Source organism: Diabrotica virgifera, chromosome 3 (genome assembly GCF_917563875.1).
Source record: "Diabrotica virgifera virgifera chromosome 3, PGI_DIABVI_V3a".
Lineage (NCBI taxonomy): Eukaryota > Metazoa > Arthropoda > Insecta > Coleoptera > Chrysomelidae > Diabrotica > Diabrotica virgifera.
In genome coordinates, this window is record NC_065445.1 from 134,370,322 (window position 1) to 134,391,584 (window position 21,263).

Sequence of the window (21,263 nt, forward strand, 5' to 3'; positions counted from 1 at the left end):
AGAGACCAATGGAGAAACATTGTTCAAAGAAATCACGATCCTCAGTAAGGGGGAAACGACAAGAGAGAGAGACAGTTCTTGACACAAGCTATTTATAGGGTTGCTTTTATCTCTATTGCACATATTTTGTAATGATTTGATGCCCACAGCTGACGATCGGCTCATTCAGGACGACATACTTAGTAAAATACAGGTTAAAAACAAAGTAAATATATTTAAGATATTTATATACAGTTCAAAATAAATAAAATAAAATATAATTCTATCTTCTGCAAAGGAAAAATAACATTATATTTATTACTGTCATCAAAACATAATAGTGTGTAATATTAAAACGATACAATACACAACACAATATATACAATAGCATTCTCGCTACACGGAATCAACCTATCTACACATTCAGGCTTGGAGCCATCGCATTTCAATCCAATGCGATAACATTAAACAGCGACACACAGTCACCCGTTCATCGTCACTACCGCTCACTGCGGTAAAGGTTCCGATGGAACGCCACCTCAATACTGAGGCGCCTACCTAGGCAAAGTACCGGTTCATCCCGCCGCATCTCTGCCATTTAGCCCTCCATGATTTAATCCGTCAAGGACTGATTTTACGATGCTCCTCCTCGTCTTAAATACGCTTTCCGTGTCACTTCTCCTTCTGTTTCGCCTAGTGGGGTATGTAGAGGGGATGCGGCAACATGGATACTCCTTCGATCATCTACGGTCGACCGGCCGATAGCCAGCTGTGGCCATTACAAACTTTTATTTTTCTGTCTAACTCCACTATTTCTTTAATGTTGGTTCCTGTTTACTTTTTCTACCGTTTGTTTATTTATCACTCATTATTTTGACCACTCTGGTCTCGTCCATTCTAGTGATGTAATTATTCCATTATTTTTTCTGTTATGACTTTATGTTATGGCTATGCCAGGCCTTGTTTCTGATGCATACAGCATATTTGCTCTTAGTTCCTGCTTTATCTCTCACTTCTCTTTCCAGGTCTTCATAGATGGACAATTTCATCATAAGTTACTACATATTACTTTGTTACTTGTTCAATCCATCTATTTTTATGGTATGTATATTTCTGCTTGTTTCTGTTACCCTTTTTTTGGAATAGATGTCTTGTGAAATTATCTACTATTGTCTTACAGTGGTAATACTGACTACACAGGTCTGTACTGGTGTCCTTTCCTCCACAGTACGTTATATATTATGGTACCGTTGATCCTATCACTGCTGTCTACAACCATCAAGTCACCTTTTTACCCAGATTTCTATAATTTTTCGGAAGAGTTGCATGATTTTGTTGGTAATGTTATCAGTATGCGTATTTCAACTAGATTTAGAAACCAAAATCAATCTGAGGTATTTAGCCTCACTGGTTCTAGAAGTTTTGTGTTCCAAATAACATCTTTATACAAACACATGGAAACACTGAACAGAAGGATTAAGAAAGAGATTATCGGTTAGACAACATTTCTCTATGTATTTTAGTACCAGGCGGATTTGTCTCGAAACAGTATAATTTGAAATACTGTAAGATAAGGCGGGTATATACTGGCAAAACAAATATTGAGCTAGAAGAAATCCTTAAGATTCTCATAAGACAGGACATCTTGGTAAACTTCATTTCACGATCTATTATTGCATTAGACAAGCAGTAAGTAGAATTTATTTCTCTCTTATAGTAGTAGATATTTCTGAACATAATAGACTAGGGTTGTGACATATGAGATGTAATTAAAAATAGTACCTAAAATCCATAAATGGTATTATATGTAATAATATCAGAAGGAAAAATATTTTATGTAGGGTATGTAGGACAGTATTCAGAAAAATTAATAAAAAACAGAAAATTACTAAATACAATCTATTTCATTTGTTTTATTTTATAATATTTAACAATAAATACATATACAAAAAATACTAAAGTTAATACTTAATTTAAAAGTAGGTATATCGAAAAACAACTTAAAATCGTTAAAGCAGAAGTCTATTAGAATCGTCTTGAATGTGTTGTGTTTCTCAAAATTAGAAAACGTATGTTTTTTCTATTTAAATAGCAAAAAATATTAATATCTGTTTTAAATGGTGATGTATTCTAAACAAAACCAATATGTATATAGTCGGTTCGTTAAACTCAGACACAACTGCGGACTAGTGATTTTAGTAGGTATTTTTTTTTTGTTTTTGGTCAATTTTGCCAAAATTGGCAAAATTACTAATTATTTAATAATGATTAACTATTTAGTAATTATTAATTTGACAATTTTACGAAATTGGCAAAATTACTTACTAAAATCACTAGCCAGTTGTGTCTCTAGCCAGTCTTCAAAAAGCCACGTTCTCAGGTATTTAAATTTGCTCACTCTTTCAATGGACTTAGTATTCAATGTTATGGTGGAGTTTTCAAATGCATCCAAGTTTCTGGAGGTGATCATGAATCCCCATTTTATCCCCACTTCCCTGTAATCTGTACGCTGAAAACATCTTCGTAGAGTCTCTTAAGGGCCATGGCGCAAGAATCATAAATCAATTGTAAAATAATTAATAAATTAAGAGATACCGATAATTCAGTTGTTCTAGGCATTAGCCTGTCGGAACTTCAGAAACTTGTAGACGGCATTGTTGAATGTAGCGATCATTATGACCTATATACGAGCATCACCAAATTACATTCTCTAAATTACAAATACAAGCTGTCTTCCAAATACGTGACATAATCGTTGAACATCGTTGATGATGAATGCCGTTCATCGGATACCTGGGTGCACTAATTAATAGCAGCTACGATTCAACAAAAGAGGTTCTATCAAGAATTGAACAGGCTAGGAAAACGTTCAGCGGAATGAAAAACTTCTTCGTCAGGAGAACTCGAGACATGAGACTTTGTATTCAAATGCTGTTATGTATTCCCAGTTCTTCTCTAAAGCTGTGAGAGCTAGATTCTGGAAAACACATCGCTTGAAAAACGCATCGTAGCTTTTGAAATATATCATTACATATACAGGAGAGTACTATGTATTCTCTGGATCAAAAGAACAACAAACACCGAAGTCCTTAGCAGAATGCAGACGAACAATAAGCTGAGGCCATCAATCATAGAACATAAACTAACGTACCTAGATCATATAATGATGAGAGACAGATACGAAATACTTGCTCCATGAAGGAAAAATTCGAAACAGTCGATCGGTGGTCTATCTAACTCTTTTAACCAAGCGACCCCGCGCATATGACAGATAAAGATGGCTAGACCACTCAACCCTATGTCGGCGTTACACCTCGATGCATTGAGTGGCATATAACTAGCCAAATCTAACCTTAACATGTCTCTGTATTCACCACATAGTGTTTGTGACGTTCATATTAGGTACTTCTTCTTCTTCTTCTTCTTCTTTTTCTTCTTCAAGTTCCATCTTCTAAGGTTGCAAATCATCAAGGCTATTCGGTCCCTGTTGACTACCGCTCGAAATATTTTGGACTACTGCATTCAAACTATTCCCTCAAGTTCTCTTAAGTCAGGATATTATTCGTCTTCAGACCTTTCAGTTTCCTCAAATTTTGCCTTGCGTAATAAGTTGTAATAACGAGTATATTTGCCCTCTCATCGTATGTCCTAAGTACTCGAGTCTTTTGATAGTTGATATTAATTTCACTTCATTTCCTATCCTTCTATTTACTTCCACGTGTGACATTATTTGAATCCATGATCTTCTTCTTCTTTAAGTACCGTGCCCAAATTTTTAGGCGTGGGTAGCTTCCATAACAATTTGCCGATATCGTTCTCGATCTTGTGCGGCATGTAACAATTGATCTGCTGATAAGCCAGTCCATTGACGAAGGTTTCGGAGCCATGAATATTTCTTCCGACCAATTCCTCTTTTTCCGTCGATCTTTCCATTGAGTATTAACTGCAGCATCCTGTATCTGCTACCTCTCATTATATGCCCCAGATATTCCAGTTTTCTCTTTTTTATCATCTTCATTAAGTCACCTTCGCCTTGACCTACTCTGTTTAAGACTTCTCTGTTTGAAATGCGTTGAACCCAAGATATTCTGAGCATTCTACGATACGACCACATCTCAAAGGCTTCTAATTTGTTCATCATGTTAACCTTCATGATCCAGGTTTCACATCCATATAGTAATACAGGATACACATAACATTTTAGGAATTTGATTCTTAGTTGTAAATTCAGCTGAGAGAAATCCATGATATTCGTAGGATTCTTCTGTATCACCCAAATTCAAAGGTAACCTACTTATTCAGATTCACTTGTTTTAGTGTCTACACTTCCAAGTCACAAAGAAAAGTAGAGAACAAGTAACACCAAAGCATCCTTAGGTGTAGTTTTAACCTTATATCCCGAGAACAAAGAAACTTTTTAAGTATATAAATATAATGATGGATAGCACGTCAATACGTGTCTTAATTTCTTTGGTTTAGTCTACATTCGATGTCATCAATGTTTCTATGTATTTGTAGGTATCCACACTGGATTTCGTCCTTATTTACCTATACACCAAATAAAAAATACAATATTTCAGTTTTAATGCTTATAATATGGGTAAATAGATTTAAAATCTGTTTGTTTATCTTAAAATGATTTAGAAAAATATGTAAAAATTATTTTTTCTTTATTTTACATCATAATCACATTTCAAATATGTCTTATTTTAAGAAACACAACTCCATTGGTTGATGGTCGACGTGCCCACGATACGTTACAAAAATACTGCGTTAAAACTCTACACCCGCTCTAATAAAAGCATTCAATACGCATTTTTATGTTTTAACAATAAGACCGATTTTAGCCAGAACATACTCGTGCAATCAAGAGCTGAAATTATCGTCCATGAAAAAATAATTATTAAGGGGATGGGTACGTATTTTCGGCTGCAATGGTATTTAAATGGGGATTCATTTTTTTCGAATCCTGAGAAAACTAATAAGTATTTTTGAAAAATTTAAACGCAGAATGAAACATTACGTTCTTACCGAGGGCCGAAAGTCCCTGAAAACTTCTATAATGTTTATTTTAATAAGATACAGGGGTGAAAAACTAAAAGAAAATGTAGTGTGATTTTTAATTTCAAATATCTCATTCAAAAGAAAGTTTTTATTCATTCTAAGGGACTTTCAGCCCTCGGTAATAAAGTAATCTTTCATTCTGCGTTTAAATTTTTCAAAAATACTTATTAGTTTTCTCAGGATTCGAAAAAAATGATTACATCTAAAATACATTGAAAATTTTGACAGGCGTCAAAATGTTCCTTTGCTCTTAAGGGTAAAAATATTCAAAATAGCAATATCAAAATATTCAAGAAGATGTCAATAATACGTTGTTATACATAGTTACGTTCATGCTTATGTTCTAAAAAACTGCAACGTATTCTGTCTGGTCGATACCACCTTTGAATAAGTAGGATTTTGATTTATTATTTTTCAGTTATTATATTTTTTATGTTCTTGTTATGAGATTTTATTAGTTTTAAGCCCATTGCCGAAGTCTCTTCAGCAATGACTACCCATCACTGTGATTTCTATGTGAGTTCTTCATCGACCTCTTATGTTCATCTTTTTTTTATTTTTCCTCCTAGTTAGCCGCTTACCTCCAGTTTCCTATGCTTTTGATGTTGAATTTTCCATGATTTAGTCGAATTGAATTTGACTTTACTATTCATGTTTCCTATCGGTTACAACTCAAGTATCTTTAAAATTCAATATTTTCTTATTTACCTCTTCTCATATATTCTGTATCATAGGTAGCCAATCGGAATATTCATCATGCATCATGCCAATAAGGGATAAAGTAATTATCAGATCAAGGTCTTTGAAATAAGATTTTTAACAGGAGAGGATTCTTAAGTATTACTATCTAAGCCAGACGACTCCATCATCTTCTTTTTTTGAATCATCATGAGCATGAGTATTTATATTCTCTTTACAGCAACTCTAAAAAGTTGATTTGAAGAACACTTGAACCTGAGTCTCTGAGATTTCTCTGAGATTACGGAGCCAAGACATTCATCTTGCTCCAACGCTACGTTTTACATGGATGTTATATTAAAAGCATACTATTGACACAAATCAGGGGTTCCGCAATAAAAGTGACTATTAAAAAGGGTTCTGCGTATCAAAAATATTAAGAAAAACTTATTTAGAACAACATATTGTTGTATCAACAATATCTGATCATCTGCATGACACAGAGTATAACGTCCAGTGTTGTCGCGGAGTATTTTCCTCTTCCTTATTCTTAAGACCCTCTTATAAATCCTCTATTCAAGATATACCCTTAAGGTATATCTTGAGAAGTCTGAGAAATAAACATTGTCTTCTTCTTAACCACTTGAGTTACATAGAAGATGTGGTCGGTTGTGTCCTTCTTGCTCTAAAACTCGTCTGTTCGTCGGCTTCCATATCTTTATACTTCCTTTTAACCCGATTTTTAAGGATCCTTCCATAAAGTTTGAAGGTCGACAGCACACGTACAAGTATGCATGCACAATGCCGCCAGTTTCAACTTGAACCATGTCATCTTTGGAACCAACTACTCTACCGAAAACACCAATATCGTCCGTCTAGCTAGACAAATGGTCAAAACTCAACACATGCTCAATTACATTTGCGCAAGTCTGATATGCACAAATAAAAATTCCAAAATTTCCGCAAGTCTCATGTCGCTTGTACAGAACATAATTGTGCAATAAACTTGTGCATATATATACTGTTCTAGTATACATGAATGTCTATAGGGGCCTTATGGTTTTTCCTGAACTTTTACTAAAAACAACTAGTGTTAGCAAAAATTTTAGTAATAAAAATAATGTAAATTACTTTTTTCTACAGTTAGTTTTTCATGGACGTAAGTTTAAAAAAATATATTTTCAGCTCTTCTTTCAAACTACCTCTCATCTACTTACAACTTTTTCGAGAGTATACGAAATACAATAATAGGTTATCACGAAACACAAGATATTTAATTTAAGTAAGTACTTATTCCATAATAAATTCAACATTTTTCTGGAATTTAAACATCATTTACACAATTCCACAACAAATATTTTTTATAAAAATAGTAATATATATGCAAGATAGCTCCCCTTTACGAATGCAAAGAGGTCACAATGGAATAAAACTTTATTTCTTTTGAGACTAGTTTCAACATTCTTCAAGAAGTTTTGTGAATTAAGCAAAATATTTAAAGAATAACGGTCTTAAAATTTGTGTTTTTTTTAACTAAATATGGGGGGCTTACTTGCATTTTCATTTGTATTTTTCCTTCTTCTGTGTTAAACATAAAACCTATCTAAAAATATTAGGAAAATGGAAAAAAACTGAGAAACTTCTTTTGTCAATCAAAGAAAAAATCAGATAATCGAGAGAAAAATTTGCGGCTAAAATATTTACGCGAATGGCAAGGAAGAACGATATTAGAAATTTTCACAGCCAATCATTTACATCTGTTCGCATGTTCTAAATTCTGTTTTTGTGTTTTTTTTTTCATTTGTTTCAAATTGATTTTTTATTTGAATATATAAAAAAGGGTAAAATTAAGAACTCTTGACCGACAACTGTATATGAACAGACTACAAGAAGAAAAAGCAGCATCAGTATACTACATTTACGTTACGTATAGTTTCAATGTAAATATTTTTTAAACAAAAAAGATTTTTGTTGAACATTTTGAAGAAAGTTTGAAACCATCTCAGTACGTTGTGTATTTTAAGGGAAATAATTGGAACTATTTCCCGAGGCCTGTATCATTGAGTGTTCCACGATATTTTGATCTAAATAATTCGAACAAATGCATTTTTTAAATAGATATAAAGCTTATAAAAGATTATGAAACATTAAATTTGCAACATATTTTTCGAATCTCATTTACTAGGTACCTACCTGAATGAAATATACAAACAGTTTATCCCAAAAGCTCGTTGAGTACTAAATATGTGTTAATCCTAGACTGTTAAATTCTTATTGTTAATAAAAAAACATACAAGTATTACTTTAATAATTTTTGTAGGTTATAGTTAACTCATGGTCTTCAGATGAGGTGGAGTGGTAAATTAAAAAAAAAACATGCTGGAACAAGATGACAACCGCGCTAGATACAAACCAATGAAGGAGGAGAAGAAAGGACACAAATAGGACTTCGGCAGAGAGATAGTTTATAGTGACTTATGTTCAACATTTTCCTAGAGAAAGCTATTGGAGAATCTGGAATAACAAAAAGAGAAACCATTACCTATTAATAAAAGTGTACAAATACTAGTGTATACGGATGACATCGATATCATAGTCAGAAGAAAAACGGACCTGGTCCTATCGGTCACGGCATTGTATACAGCAGCAAAACGAATGGGGCTACACGTTAATACTAGTAAAACTAAGTATATGAAGGTGACAAATAATAAGCAAGTAGCAAGACAACGAAGATGTAATGGTTGGAACATATACTTTCGAAGGAGTAAGAGAGTTCGTATACCTAGGCTCACAAAACAGACGTATATATAATACATATATAGCAAATAGAGCGTACTATGGATTAAGGAGGCTTTTAACATCAAACATAGTCACAAAAAGAACAAAAATATTGATATACAGAACTCTAATCAATCCCGTCCTCAGTTACGCGTCAGGCGTCACAACCGTGGACGATAACAAAAAGTGATGAAGAACTCCTCTCCTGACTGCGCGCGCAGAAGGCGTCCTAGAGGGGAAGAGTGGGAAACGAATGCAGCATTGGATAGCTGGAAGTGTCTACTCTTCCAGTACGAAAACACGTTTTTGTCGCTGTAGTAGTATTTTTTCTGTAGAGATTAGAAAAGAACGTGTTTTTTCTCGTGCCGATAATGTGTGACGAAAAACTTCGCAACTGTGAGCAACGGATTAATGTGAAATTTCTCGTTAAATTAAAAAAAAAACTCCGACTGAGTGCTATAATTTGTCGAAAGAGGCCTATGGTGAGAATTCTCTATCTCGTGCGCGTGTTTTCGAATGGTACAAACGGTTTTCTGAAGGCCGAGAGAGCGCCGAAGATGACCAACGTCCAGGTCGACCTGTCTCTGTTTCAACTCCGCAAACAGTGACCAAAATAAATGAAATTGTGCGCGGAGATCGTCGTATGAGCATTTGGATGATTGCTGAGACTGTAAACGCCGATAAAGAAACTGCCAGAAAAATTTTACATGACGAATTGAACATGAAGAAAGTCTGTGCGAAGTTGGTCCCAAAAAATTTGACCCCTGACCAAAAGCTCGGCCGTAACAGATCTGCTCAGATTTTCTTGGGAGGTTACATGAAGAGCCTGAATTAATGGAAAGCATCATCACTTGCGATGAAACCTGGATATTCAAATACGATGTTGAAACTAAACGACAATCCATGCACTGGAAAACTCCTGTATCGCCAAGAATGAAAAAGGCAAGGATGTCGAAATGAAAATTTAAAGCCGTTTTTTCTTCGACATTAACGGCATCGTGATAACTGAATGGGTTCCAGAGGGTCAAACTGTAAACCAAACTTAGTATTTGAAAGTTTTGGCAACGCTGAGAGAGCAAGTTCGTAAGAAACGGCCGGAGTTGTGGAAAAACAAGTCGTGGATCTTGCACCAGGACAACGCACCTGCCCATAACGCGCTGTCTGTGAAGCGTTATTTAGTCGCTGGAGGCATTCCAGTGCTCGAACACCCACCGTACTTGCCTGATGTAGCACCCTGTGACTTTTCCTGTTTCCGAAGATCAAGTCTTAAAAGGAATCCGGTTCGAGTCGATGGAAGAGGTGAAGCGAAAAACGGCGGAGCACCTAAAAGCTCTAACAAAAAAAGACTTCCAATATTGCTTTGACCAATGGAAAAAACGAATGGAACGGTGTGTGGCGAGGGAAGGGGAATATATTGAAGGAGAGCATTCGATTTTTCATAAGCAGTTTCGTTATTTAATAGCCAGACCTCGTATTTATAAAGGCGTGAAGGAAAATGGATTATGGCGTAGACGCTATAATGTTGAGCTTTACCATTTTTATTGTGAGCCTGGTATTGGTAGATCTATCAAAATAAACAGGTTGCGGTGGCTAGGCCACCTAGAGAGAATGAATGAAGTGGAGCCGTCGAAATACATTTGTAGCCAGAAATCGGATGGAGTGAGGAAAAGAGGCAGTCCCAGAGCAAGATTTAAGGACCAGATGGAAGACGACTTGAGAGAGGAGTGCAAAATTGAAAAACCAAGGCAAAGGATAGTAGTAAGGAATGAAAGCTGATTCTGGAACAGGCCAAGACCTACCATAGGTTGTAGAGCCAATGATAAAGAGAGTTTATACATCGAGACTCACAAATCAACCGACGTAATACAGTAACTGCAAAACTTAACAGACGTATGTAGCAAAATATTTAATTCCCACTATGGAGAAACTTTTAACATCAAGCATCAAACAAAAAGATATATTTTTAAGTAAGTTCACATTTTTAATAAACTAAATATATGAAATCTTTATTCTTACGTCAACCAATCAAGTATCAACGATACGACGATATTGGACTATCAACGATAGTCACTGCAGTGATTCAGTTGTCGCTGGAACTGATCAAGTTTGAAAGCTGTTTTATAGTACCGTTATTGTTTATATCTTAAAAATACCCTGGTTTAGAAAGAATTAATGAATAATTCTGTACAGTAGGAAAAAACAGATAGAATGACACTTTACAAGAATCAAGAAGGTTTTGTACCCAAAAATTCCCATACGCATATATAATTCCCATAAGCTACATAATTATGTAAACCGTATTATAAACGACTTATTTTTTGGGAATGTCCTGATAGGAGAAGATTAGTTGATTAGAAGATTGATTATTGATCGCCAAGAAAAAAGCGTAAGAATACATTAACAAGTGATCTACTTAAGATGGTAGTAGCAGTAGAAAGGGAGTACGGGGAGTACAATGATGAGATATACTGTATAAGAGAGGCAAGAGCCTCTTATACTGCTGTAGAGCTACAAAAAAAGACGATTAATACAGGGTGTTTCATTAATAATTGTCCATATAGCAACTGGAGAAACCTTATCACAAAATAAGAAGATTTAACCTAAAACACTTAAAATAAAATGTGGTTCCTTACTGAGTTACAGGGTGTTTTATTTAAAACTATTTTTGCTCAGCATTTTAAAACTATTCGATGTATCCTTTTCATACTACACAGGAAGTACAGATACTGTACAAACTACTAAATTATGTTAAACAAACGTTTCTGGCTGTTACCAGAGGCGTACGACGGGGGAAAGTGAATTTCCCGGTTGACCCTTTCCAAATTCTACGCCACTGGCGAAATTGCTATTTTAGTTCAATTTTTGGATTCTCTAATACTTTCTATGAAAATAATATACTCTTCATTCGTAATGATAAAGTCATTAGTTTTCGAGATCTTTGAAGTTAAAAATGAAACGACACGGTTATTTTGACGCTTCATTTTTAATTTCAAATATCTCGAAAACTAATAATTTTATTGTTAGGGATTAAGAGTATATTATTTACATAAAAAGTATTGCAAAATCAAAAAATTACACTAAAATAGCAATTTCGTCAGTGGCGTAGAATTTGGGAAGGGTCAACCAGCCACTATCCCCTGTCGTACGCCTCGGGTAGTAGCTAGAAACGTTTATTTATCTTAATTTAGTAGGGTGTACAGTATCTACACTTTCTGCCAAGCATGATAAGGATGCGCCAAATAGTTTTAAAGTACTGGGTACAAATAATTTTTAAATTTTAATCATATGAATCATATCATAAAAATTAATCAAAATAACTGCAAAATAACTTCAAATATCTCAAAAACTAATGACTTTATCGTTATCAATGAACAGTATATTATTTACGTAGAAAGTATTGGAGAATCTAAAAATGGCACTAAATTGTAATTCCTCCAGTGACGTAGAATTTGAGAAGGGTCAACCATTCACCATCCCCTGTAGTACGCCTCTGGTAGTAGCTAAAAACGTTTGTTTATCATAATTTAGTACGGTGTCTAGTAGTCGCACTTTCTGCCAAGTATGAAAGTCATACGTCGAATAGTTTTAAAATGCTGAGCAAAAATAGTTTTTAAATAAAACACCCTGTAACTCAGTAAGGAACCACATTTTATTTAAGTGTTTTAGGTTCAATTTTCGTATTTTCTGCTAAGGTTTCTCCAGTTACTATATGGACAATTATTAATGAAACACCCTGTATATTAAACTTAGAAGCTGAAAGCAGAGTAAATTGTTTGTGATGCATCTACACAGATGGTTTTTTAAAGAAAAATAAGTTATGAAAACTTTACGAATATGTCCATCTTACGTCAAATATCCAATATTAGCAGAAAACATAATTAAAATTATGATAGAAATGTGTTTTTATTATTTATTTTTATGATACTATGGCATATAATACTTCTGCATGTTTTTTTAAACAAATAGTTATTCAATAATAAAATTCAATATTACAAATATTCGAATAAAAATACAAACTTCGATTTATCTTACATAGATTTTATTTTCATATAAAACGCCTTAAACTCTGGCCCAAAAGTTAAAATGTATAGTTCTTACTCATTGAGTAAATAGAAATGCTCATTTTCATGAGCAGAAAATTGACATTAGCGATCTAATATCCAAAACTCCGTAGAACACTTAAGTAAAAGAACAAAGCAAACAAAGCTTTTCTATTTTAGTTACTTCACTGTTTGTATTGTCAAAAAAATACGCAATTTATTGGCATAGGTGCATTAGAAGTAGATATTTGCATCAGAAGAATTGACAACAATGGATCGATAGTTCTTTTGCCCGCTGCGGCGCAAACAGAAATCCAAACGATAAGGTAGTTCTAGTTAATACTTTTATTTATTTAAGCCTTTTCCATAACAAGCGTATTTGTGCATAAAAATATTTCATTGGCCATTCAATAGCTTATTTTAGCCACTTTAGTTGTGACGTCACAACACCAGGTTTTGTTGTGTTGATTTTTAATTAAGCTGAAGAGCCTAAGCTATATCCATATTTAATTGGTTTATTTAAAATTATTTTGTGATTTTATTTTTATGAATAATAGCACACCACACACCACGAGTCGCTCCGATGAGTACAAGAAGATTAAATGTGCCTAAGCAAATGGTAGCCCACATAACAATTTCATGTTTTTAGTATATTCATAGAACATACTTTTCAGAAAAAGTATATGCTGAGAATATGCGTAATTAAAATTGGGAATGTGCAGAGTAAATGCTGAGTATATACTACATTACAGTATTTAAACGTTCTATTTATATACTTAGAATGTACTACTGCACATATTTTCAGTATATACCAAGAATATACTTTTCAGAATATTCTAAGGAGGTGCTATAAACCTTCTGTTTATATACTTAGAATGTACTACCGCACATCATTTTAGTATATGGGAAGAATGTACTTTTAAGAATATTCCAAGGAAGTGCTATATTGCTCAGAAGTATGTTTTCAGCATCACCGAATCTCATCCTAGGTATGATATACATCCTTTTGATGTATCATTTGATGTACATCCGTACCATACACTCAGGTTGCGCAGCCAAATATTCTGCGTCCCCTATGCTTCTTTTTCCTTGAATATTTCCCTGCATAATCAATTGGAGCAAGTTGTATCTCTCTCTACGTGTAATATGTCCGAGATATTCCGATTTTCTTGTTTTGATGGGATTTAAGATTTTCATTTCTTTATTGATCTTTCTCAGAACCTCTTTTTGACGTGTTCTGTCCACGAAATTTTCAGAATTCTTCTGTCCACTCACAGCTCGAATGATTTAAGTTTTTTCATTGATGCCGCATTCAAGGTCCAAGCTTTAATTCCATAAAACAGAGTCGAGATAACGTAGCACCTAGCCAACCTTAGCTCCAACTTTAAATCTCTTGTGTATTGCACTTTTTTCATTTTGTTCAAATTTGCTCTAGCCTTTTATATTCTGCTCTGGAAGTAATCACCTGTGGAGTTAACCATTGTTCCAATATTTGCATATTGGTCTACTCGTTCGACATTGGTTCCGTTTCCATTTGCAAAGAAATAAAGAATTTTCTAGGTCAAAATAAAAAACTCCTTTTGCAAGATCAATATTTACCAGCATTCTGCTGTTCAGCTTAATTAATAAATTTAATCTAAAATATTTCTTCATCGCTTCAACAGCTGCTGTGAAAATAGCAGAAGCAATCCTTTTTTTTTTAATAAAAACTTATCGAAATATCGAAAATTATGTCATGACATCACACTAACCCTGGCTGTAATGGTATTTTAAAAATATAGGTACATTTAAAAGCTTTTGGTGTCATCAAATATAACTTCACCAAATATTTTCTTGAGCAACTACTTTCGTTTATAAAATATATACAAATTCTTGTTAGGGGAAATGGCTTAAACCGATTGGCATTAAAGACACATGCATAATGTACAGTTCACATTAGGACACAGTATAGGTAAATATTACGTAACTTTACTTCACTTTATAGTGTCCGGAATGTCATTCATGGCGAAGTTGCCATTCATGGAATGGCGAGACACAATAATCTTCGAAGGTACACCGACGACGACAGTTTCTGCATGTACGCATTGCCGGTCCATTGAATCTGGGGAAGAGGAAAATATTCAGACGGTTCATCCTGCACTGTTCCAAGGAAGTTTCTCCTGGATTTTAGTTGCTTTCTTGGTGTTCTAGCTTTATATAGGGGATGCCGTTCTTCCGCGATCTGTTTAATTTTCTCTATTTGCTCTGCAACACCTCTGCGCGATGAGTGTTCTGCAAAACCCGCTGCTGTATATAGATTTGAGAGTGGCGTCGGTTTCAAGCACCCCGTTACTATCCTGCATGTCTCATTTAGCGCAGTATCAATTTGTTTGGTGTGGGCATATCTGCCCGAACGGAGCACGAATATTCAGCAGTTGAAAAATACAGTGCATGTGCCGTTATTCCTAAGACGCCAGAAGATGCATCTCTTTAACTTCTCGTTAGCCTTCTGAGTATGCAGTTCCTAGTTGTTACTTTCCCTCTTGTTTTTATACAATGTTGTCTGTGAGTGAGCGACTGGTCCAGAATTACTCCAAAATATAGATGTTGGTCTGTATGTTCTAATGTATTACCATTCCACGCAATTTGGAGTTTGGCTTCCTTTTCGCGAAGGTGAAAGGCCCAGACTTGTGTTTTAGAAGGATTGGGTCTCAAGGAATTCTGCACTTGCAGGTGGTACGCCGTAATTGTTTTTAAGGCAGTTACAAGTTTCTCCTCCAGCTCTTCAAATCTTTTTCCTTGATGTCATATTGCGAGATCGTCAGCATAGAGGAAATACTTGGTTTCAGTCGGCGTGGGTTGGTCGTTTACTCTATTACTCTACACCTACTAACTTTGCACTCCAGCATGCCGAAAACATCTGTTTTGCAATATACGACCTTATTTAACGACTTTTTGGAATATACGACCTTACCTAGATAGTGGTCATTGAGAGTATCGTACAATTTGTGGAGCAATGCCTTGTGCCTCACTGTGTCATTGCAGTTATTCGTTATAAATCGCACAAAGTTTCGTTGAAGGACTTTCCCGTAGTGATGGAACATAATTTAGTCACGGTGATTTACAAATCACCAGTAACTACCGTTCCGTGCTGACTGCGATCACCGTGATCAGTGACCAGATATATCAGTAACTAATTTCGTGATTGCCTCGTCTCTTTTTTTATCACCCCTGAAGCAAGCTGTGCCATTATAGATATTATAGATTTTTCCTAAACTTCTGCATATTGTGTGACAAGTATTAATCTAAATCTACAAGAAGTAATATGCACTTTGTAATACCTTTGAGAAAGATTGCAGAATTTGGGGTAGAATCTGCAGTTGTGAATAAAAACAATCAATGTGTCATCATCATCATTTCATCATTCTCTTTGCCTTATCCCTATGCGGGGTCGGCTTCCCTAATTGCATTTCTCCACACAATTCTATCTTGGGTCATATCAATGTTAATCCCCTTTACCAACATGTCCTGCCTTATCGTCTCCCCCCAGGTCTTCTTTGATCTTCCTCTCCTACTCCTTCCAGGAATCCGCACTTCAGCTATTCTTCGTATTGGGTGATTAGCGTCTCGACGTTGAACATGACCAAACCATCTCAACCTATGCTCTCTCATTTTGGCAACAATTGGTGCCACACCTAGACTTCCCCTAATATACTCATTTATAATTTTATCCTTCTTTGTCACTCCACTCATCTATCTAAGCATTCTCATTTCCGCCACATGCATTCGTTGTTCCTCTTTCTTTTTCACTGCCCAATATTCAGTTCCGTACATCATAGCCGGTCTTATGGCTGTTTTATAGAATTTTCCCTTCAGCTTCATTGGAATTTTTCTGTCACACAACACACCACTCGCTTCTTTCCACTTCATCCATCCAGCCCTAATTCTACTGCATGCATCTCCATTTATTTCTCCATTACTCTGTAATACCGATCCCAAGTACTTAAAACTGTTGCTTTTTACAATCAGTTCACCATCCAAAGATACCATTTTATTTGTAGTAACTCCATCTTTAAATGAACATTCCAAATACTCTGTTTTTGTCCTACTAAGTTTTTTCCTCCAGAGCTTGCCTCCACTGTTCCAGTTTTTGTTCTAAGTCTCTTTCACTATTTCCTACTAACACGACATCATCAGCATACATTAAGCACCATGGAATGTTACCCTGTAGTTTCGATGTTATCTGGTCCAAAACTAATGAGAATAAATACGGACTAAGCACAGAGCCTTGGTGCAATCCTACTTTCACATGAAATTTATCAGTCTCTCCCACACCTGTCCTAACACTAGTCGTTACTCCCTCATACATATCCCTCACAATCTTTACATATTCACCAGGGACTCCTTTCTTATTGAGTGCCCACCACAGAATCTCTCGAGGAACTCTATCATATGCTTTCTCAAGATCAATAAATACCATATGAGCGTTTGTTTCTTTACTCCTGTATTTTCCATCAACTGCCTTATAATGAAAATTGCATCTGTTGTTGATCTGCCCTGCATAAAGCCAAATTGATTCTCGGATATTTCGGTCTCTTCACGTATCCCTTTATCAATTACTCTTTCCCATATTTTCATGGTGTGGCTAAGCAGTTTTATAGCCCTGTAGTTTGTACATTGTTGTATATCTCCCTTGTTTTTGTAAACAGGTACCAGTATACTGCTTCTCCATTCGTCTGGCATTTGTCCAACTTCCATAATTCTATTAAATAGGCCTGCTAACCATCTTGTTCCTGTCTCTCCCAATGCTCTCCATACTTCCCCAGGAATATCATCTGGTCCTACCGCTTTTCCTTTCTTTATTTTTTGAAGCGCTTGAGTCACTTCCTCGTTTGTTATTTTGGTGACCATTGCTGCTACTGTCTCCGTTGACTCTACAGGCTGTATGTCAAATTCTTCATTTAATAAGCTGTCAAAGTACTTTCTCCATCTCTTTTTGACATCCCTTTCGTGAACTAGTATTTTATTATTTTCATCTCGGATACATCTAATCTGATTAAAATTTTTGCTTTCTTTGCTCTCTGTTTGGCTATTTTATATATCTTCGTTACTGCTATTTTCGCTTCCTTTTTCGCCACCATATAGTTTTGAAGGTCTGTGTCGGATCTGGTTTCTTGCCACTTTTTATATAATTTTCTCTTCTCTTTTATTTTTCCTTGTAATTCATTTGACCACCACCAAGTCTCTTTATCCTCATACTTTTTTCCTGACGTTTTCCCAAGTATTTCAATAGCAGTCTCTCTAATACTACTGGCCATTTTTCTCCAAATTGTATTAGGGCTTCCTTTCATGTTCCAACATATTTTTTCTGCTATTCTTCTCCTGAATAGACCTTCTTTCTCATCTTTTAGCATCCACTACTTGATTGTTTGTGTTCCTCTCCGATATTTTTGTTTAGTTTCGCTTTTTACTTCGATGTACAGAACAAGCAGCTTATGTTGTTGGCTTACTGTCTCACTAACTATTACCTTGCAGTCCTTGCATTCACGTATGTCTTCCTTCCTTATCATGAAGTAGTCTATTTGGGATTGATGTTGTCCACTTTTGTAGGTAATAAGTTGAGTTTCTCTCTTTTTAAAGAATGTGTTAACAATCGCCATATCCAATGCTGTTGCTAATTCAAGCATGTCATCTCCAGCTTCATTTCTAGTTCCAAAGCCTAATCCCCATGTATTGCTTCGTATCCTGTCTTGGCTTGGCCCACGTGTGCATTGAAATCACCTCCTATTATAACTTTCTCCTCTGCTGGAATATCACTCAGTACGTCTCCTACTTGGTCATAAAAAGCTCTTCTTTCATTCTCACCCAGACCTGTTTGAGGAGCATATACACACACAACATTCAATACCTCTTTATCAATTACAAATTTCACTGACATCATTCTATCACTCGTTCTTACAACTTCCACTACGTTATCTTTCATTTCACTATCAGCAATTATACCAACTCCATTTCTAGTGTTACTACTCCCTGCATACCACAATTTGTAGCCTTCCCCTAGTTCTTTCGCCCTTTGACCTCATTGATTGGCCTCATTGATTGAAACAATCAATGTGTATGGTGATCATAACTGTTTTCTAAATTACGTCAATAAGTTAATGATTTTCGGAATATCTTGATTTGCGTGGATCCAAGTCCATTTCAAATTTCAACTTCACCAGAATTCCCGTTGCGAGAAGAACAGATTCCAATGTGACTCTCTTATGAGAATACAAATCATGTGAAATATGTAACAATAAATTTTAAGGTTAAGCAATACCAAAGCTAATTCCGCAATTTGAAAAGTGTGTACCTGATCGTCATATTGGAAGTGCTTGCAACTTGTTTGTCAATTTCATTCTTATCTTTAACTAAAAACCAGATTTAATTTTTGTGTCTGATTAATAATTATAAAAGTGCAATATGCAGATTATAGTTTTAAGCCCTTCGGTATTAGTGTTTATATTTTGTTTGAATTTCAGTATACCTTGGATTACCAAGAGTCATTGGCAGATAGAACATATGTGTCATCACTGCTACTTCTGGAACTAAGTATAAAAAATGTACACTATACCACACATTCATGTGTCCTTAATGTGAACCGTACATTAGAGAAAAGAATATAATACGTACGACATCTGTGTTCAAATAAATTATCACAGATAACTCGCAGAACACCTGTATTTTTAATATCAACATGCTATTTAGGCCCAACAAATGGGGTCATCATCTCTGTATACAATATTTCAGAAAATATGTTTAAAAAATTATATTTGATTCCATCTAATACGTAAAATATAAGCCAATCGATGTTAATTTTAGAATTTTTTGGCATTTATTTTCTGAAATATTGCAACTTGATCCGAAACAAATGAAGCTGTGAAGGTTCGCTTCCCATTAATAGTTTTTAAAAAATACTTTATCTATTTTAAGGTTTCCCATCATGACCTCCTCTCCCGGTTAATCGGTTCATCTTCAGACTCCTCTTCCCTAAGTAAGGGACTTCCGTCGGTAATCTTAGACCTGCTACCCCTTTGGCTACCCTTGTGATGATTCACGGGGAAATTCGGAACAAAGTTACCACATGGTGTGCATGGTGCTGATCTTGACAGCCAACTTTTAGCAAACACTGGAAAATATACGTCTTTAAATAATCACAATCACGGCTAATGTCATTGAATTATTATAAAAAAAATACTACCAACTTTTAATAAATATTTGTGGCATAAATTACAATATACACCAATGGTATAAAAACAGAAAAAAAATGTGGCAATAAAGTCAACCATGAAAAACATTTTTACTGTAGATTTGATCTTAAAAGTAGATCAAATAACACGGTGTTAAGTGCGGCGATTTAGATGGATGGTCTAGCTAGCATATATATACATTTTAGTATAGTCGGTTCGCTAATCTGAGACACAACTGTCTAGTAATTTTAGTAATTATTTTTTTGCAAAGTTAGTTACATTTTGACAGACTAGAACGTGGCTGGAAATTACATACAACCAAGCACACATCCTCATAGCCGATATTAGAAAGAGTAAACACACGTAAATATTATCCCAATCAATAATTATTTATTTACACCATAATATAATGTATTGATAAAAAATGAGAAAATTATTTATTGTACAAAATAAAAATATTTTGAGGAACTAAATCCAACAAAATTGTATGAGTTTAGTATACACTCCCACTATTTCCAATAATTATTATTTTTTTAATGAAAGAGTAAGGTTATTTGAGCTGTTAATAGCGTGAGGTAGGAATTTTTGTGTTGTAGGTTTCCTACTATGAATCTGTCAAAACGCGTCTCAGTTGAGCTAACCGAGTTTACAAAAAATATATTTTGACGAAGATTATTTTAGGCAACATCCGTACCTACTGATGTTTAGTATGATGAACTTATGGCGTAAGTTTTGTCTCGTGTAATTATTGTCAATTCTATTGGTATTATTTCAGTAATTGTGCGAATAATTAATAAATTAACCACACATTTTTCTTTATGCTCATGTACAAGGGCCTTTCATTTTACTCTTGGCGAACAATCGGCATCGCACATTTATTAGGTCCTGTCTGATTCATGAAGTCATCATCATCATCATCATCATCATCATTATCATCATCTTGATGCTACAGCCCTTAGAGGGCCTCGACCTTCTCAAGCTTTCTACGCCTTTCTGTTCTGTCCCTTGCTTGCATTTTCCAGTTGCCGACTCCGATCTTCTCGGCATCTTGTGGTACCCCGTTCATCCACCTCAGCTTTGGTCTACCCCGTCCTCTCATTCCCACGGGTTGCGCTGTTAGAATCTTTTTTATCATGTTCGATTCAGGGGCCCCGGGCTACATATCCTGCCCACTGCAGGCGGTTTCGCTTAATTATAGTGATAATATATTTTCCACCAAACGTATGCTTGTAGATATTCTGCAGTTCAAAGTTATATCTACGCCTCCATATTCCGTTCTCACAGACCTCTCCGAATATCTTGCGTAGTACCTTTCTTTCAAAAATCGATAGAGCGGATTCATCTGTTTTAGTTAGCGTCCATGCCTCTGATCCATATGTGAGAACGGGAACTATCAATGTTCGATACAGCCTTATACGAGTTTTTTGAGACAGACGTTTGTTAGTTAAGTACTTTGATAGACTATGATAACACCTGTTTGCAATAATTATTCGTCTTTTTATTTCCCCCGATATGT

The 21,263-nt window shown here is 35.2% G+C and overlaps 1 protein-coding gene across 2 annotated transcripts in view; it reads right to left on the minus strand.

Moving 5' to 3' along the window:
* Positions 1–1,864: 1,864 nt before the first annotated feature.
* The window catches only part of LOC114327483 (uncharacterized), a 251,830-nt gene continuing 232,431 nt past the window's right edge, over positions 1,865–21,263 (minus strand). For both annotated transcript variants that reach the window (XM_050646914.1, XM_028276119.2), the window contains exon 11: positions 1,865–19,686. In XM_050646914.1, the coding sequence (XP_050502871.1) occupies positions 19,499–19,686 (188 nt within the window). In that variant the 3' untranslated portion in view covers positions 1,865–19,498. The remainder of the gene's footprint in view (positions 19,687–21,263) is intronic.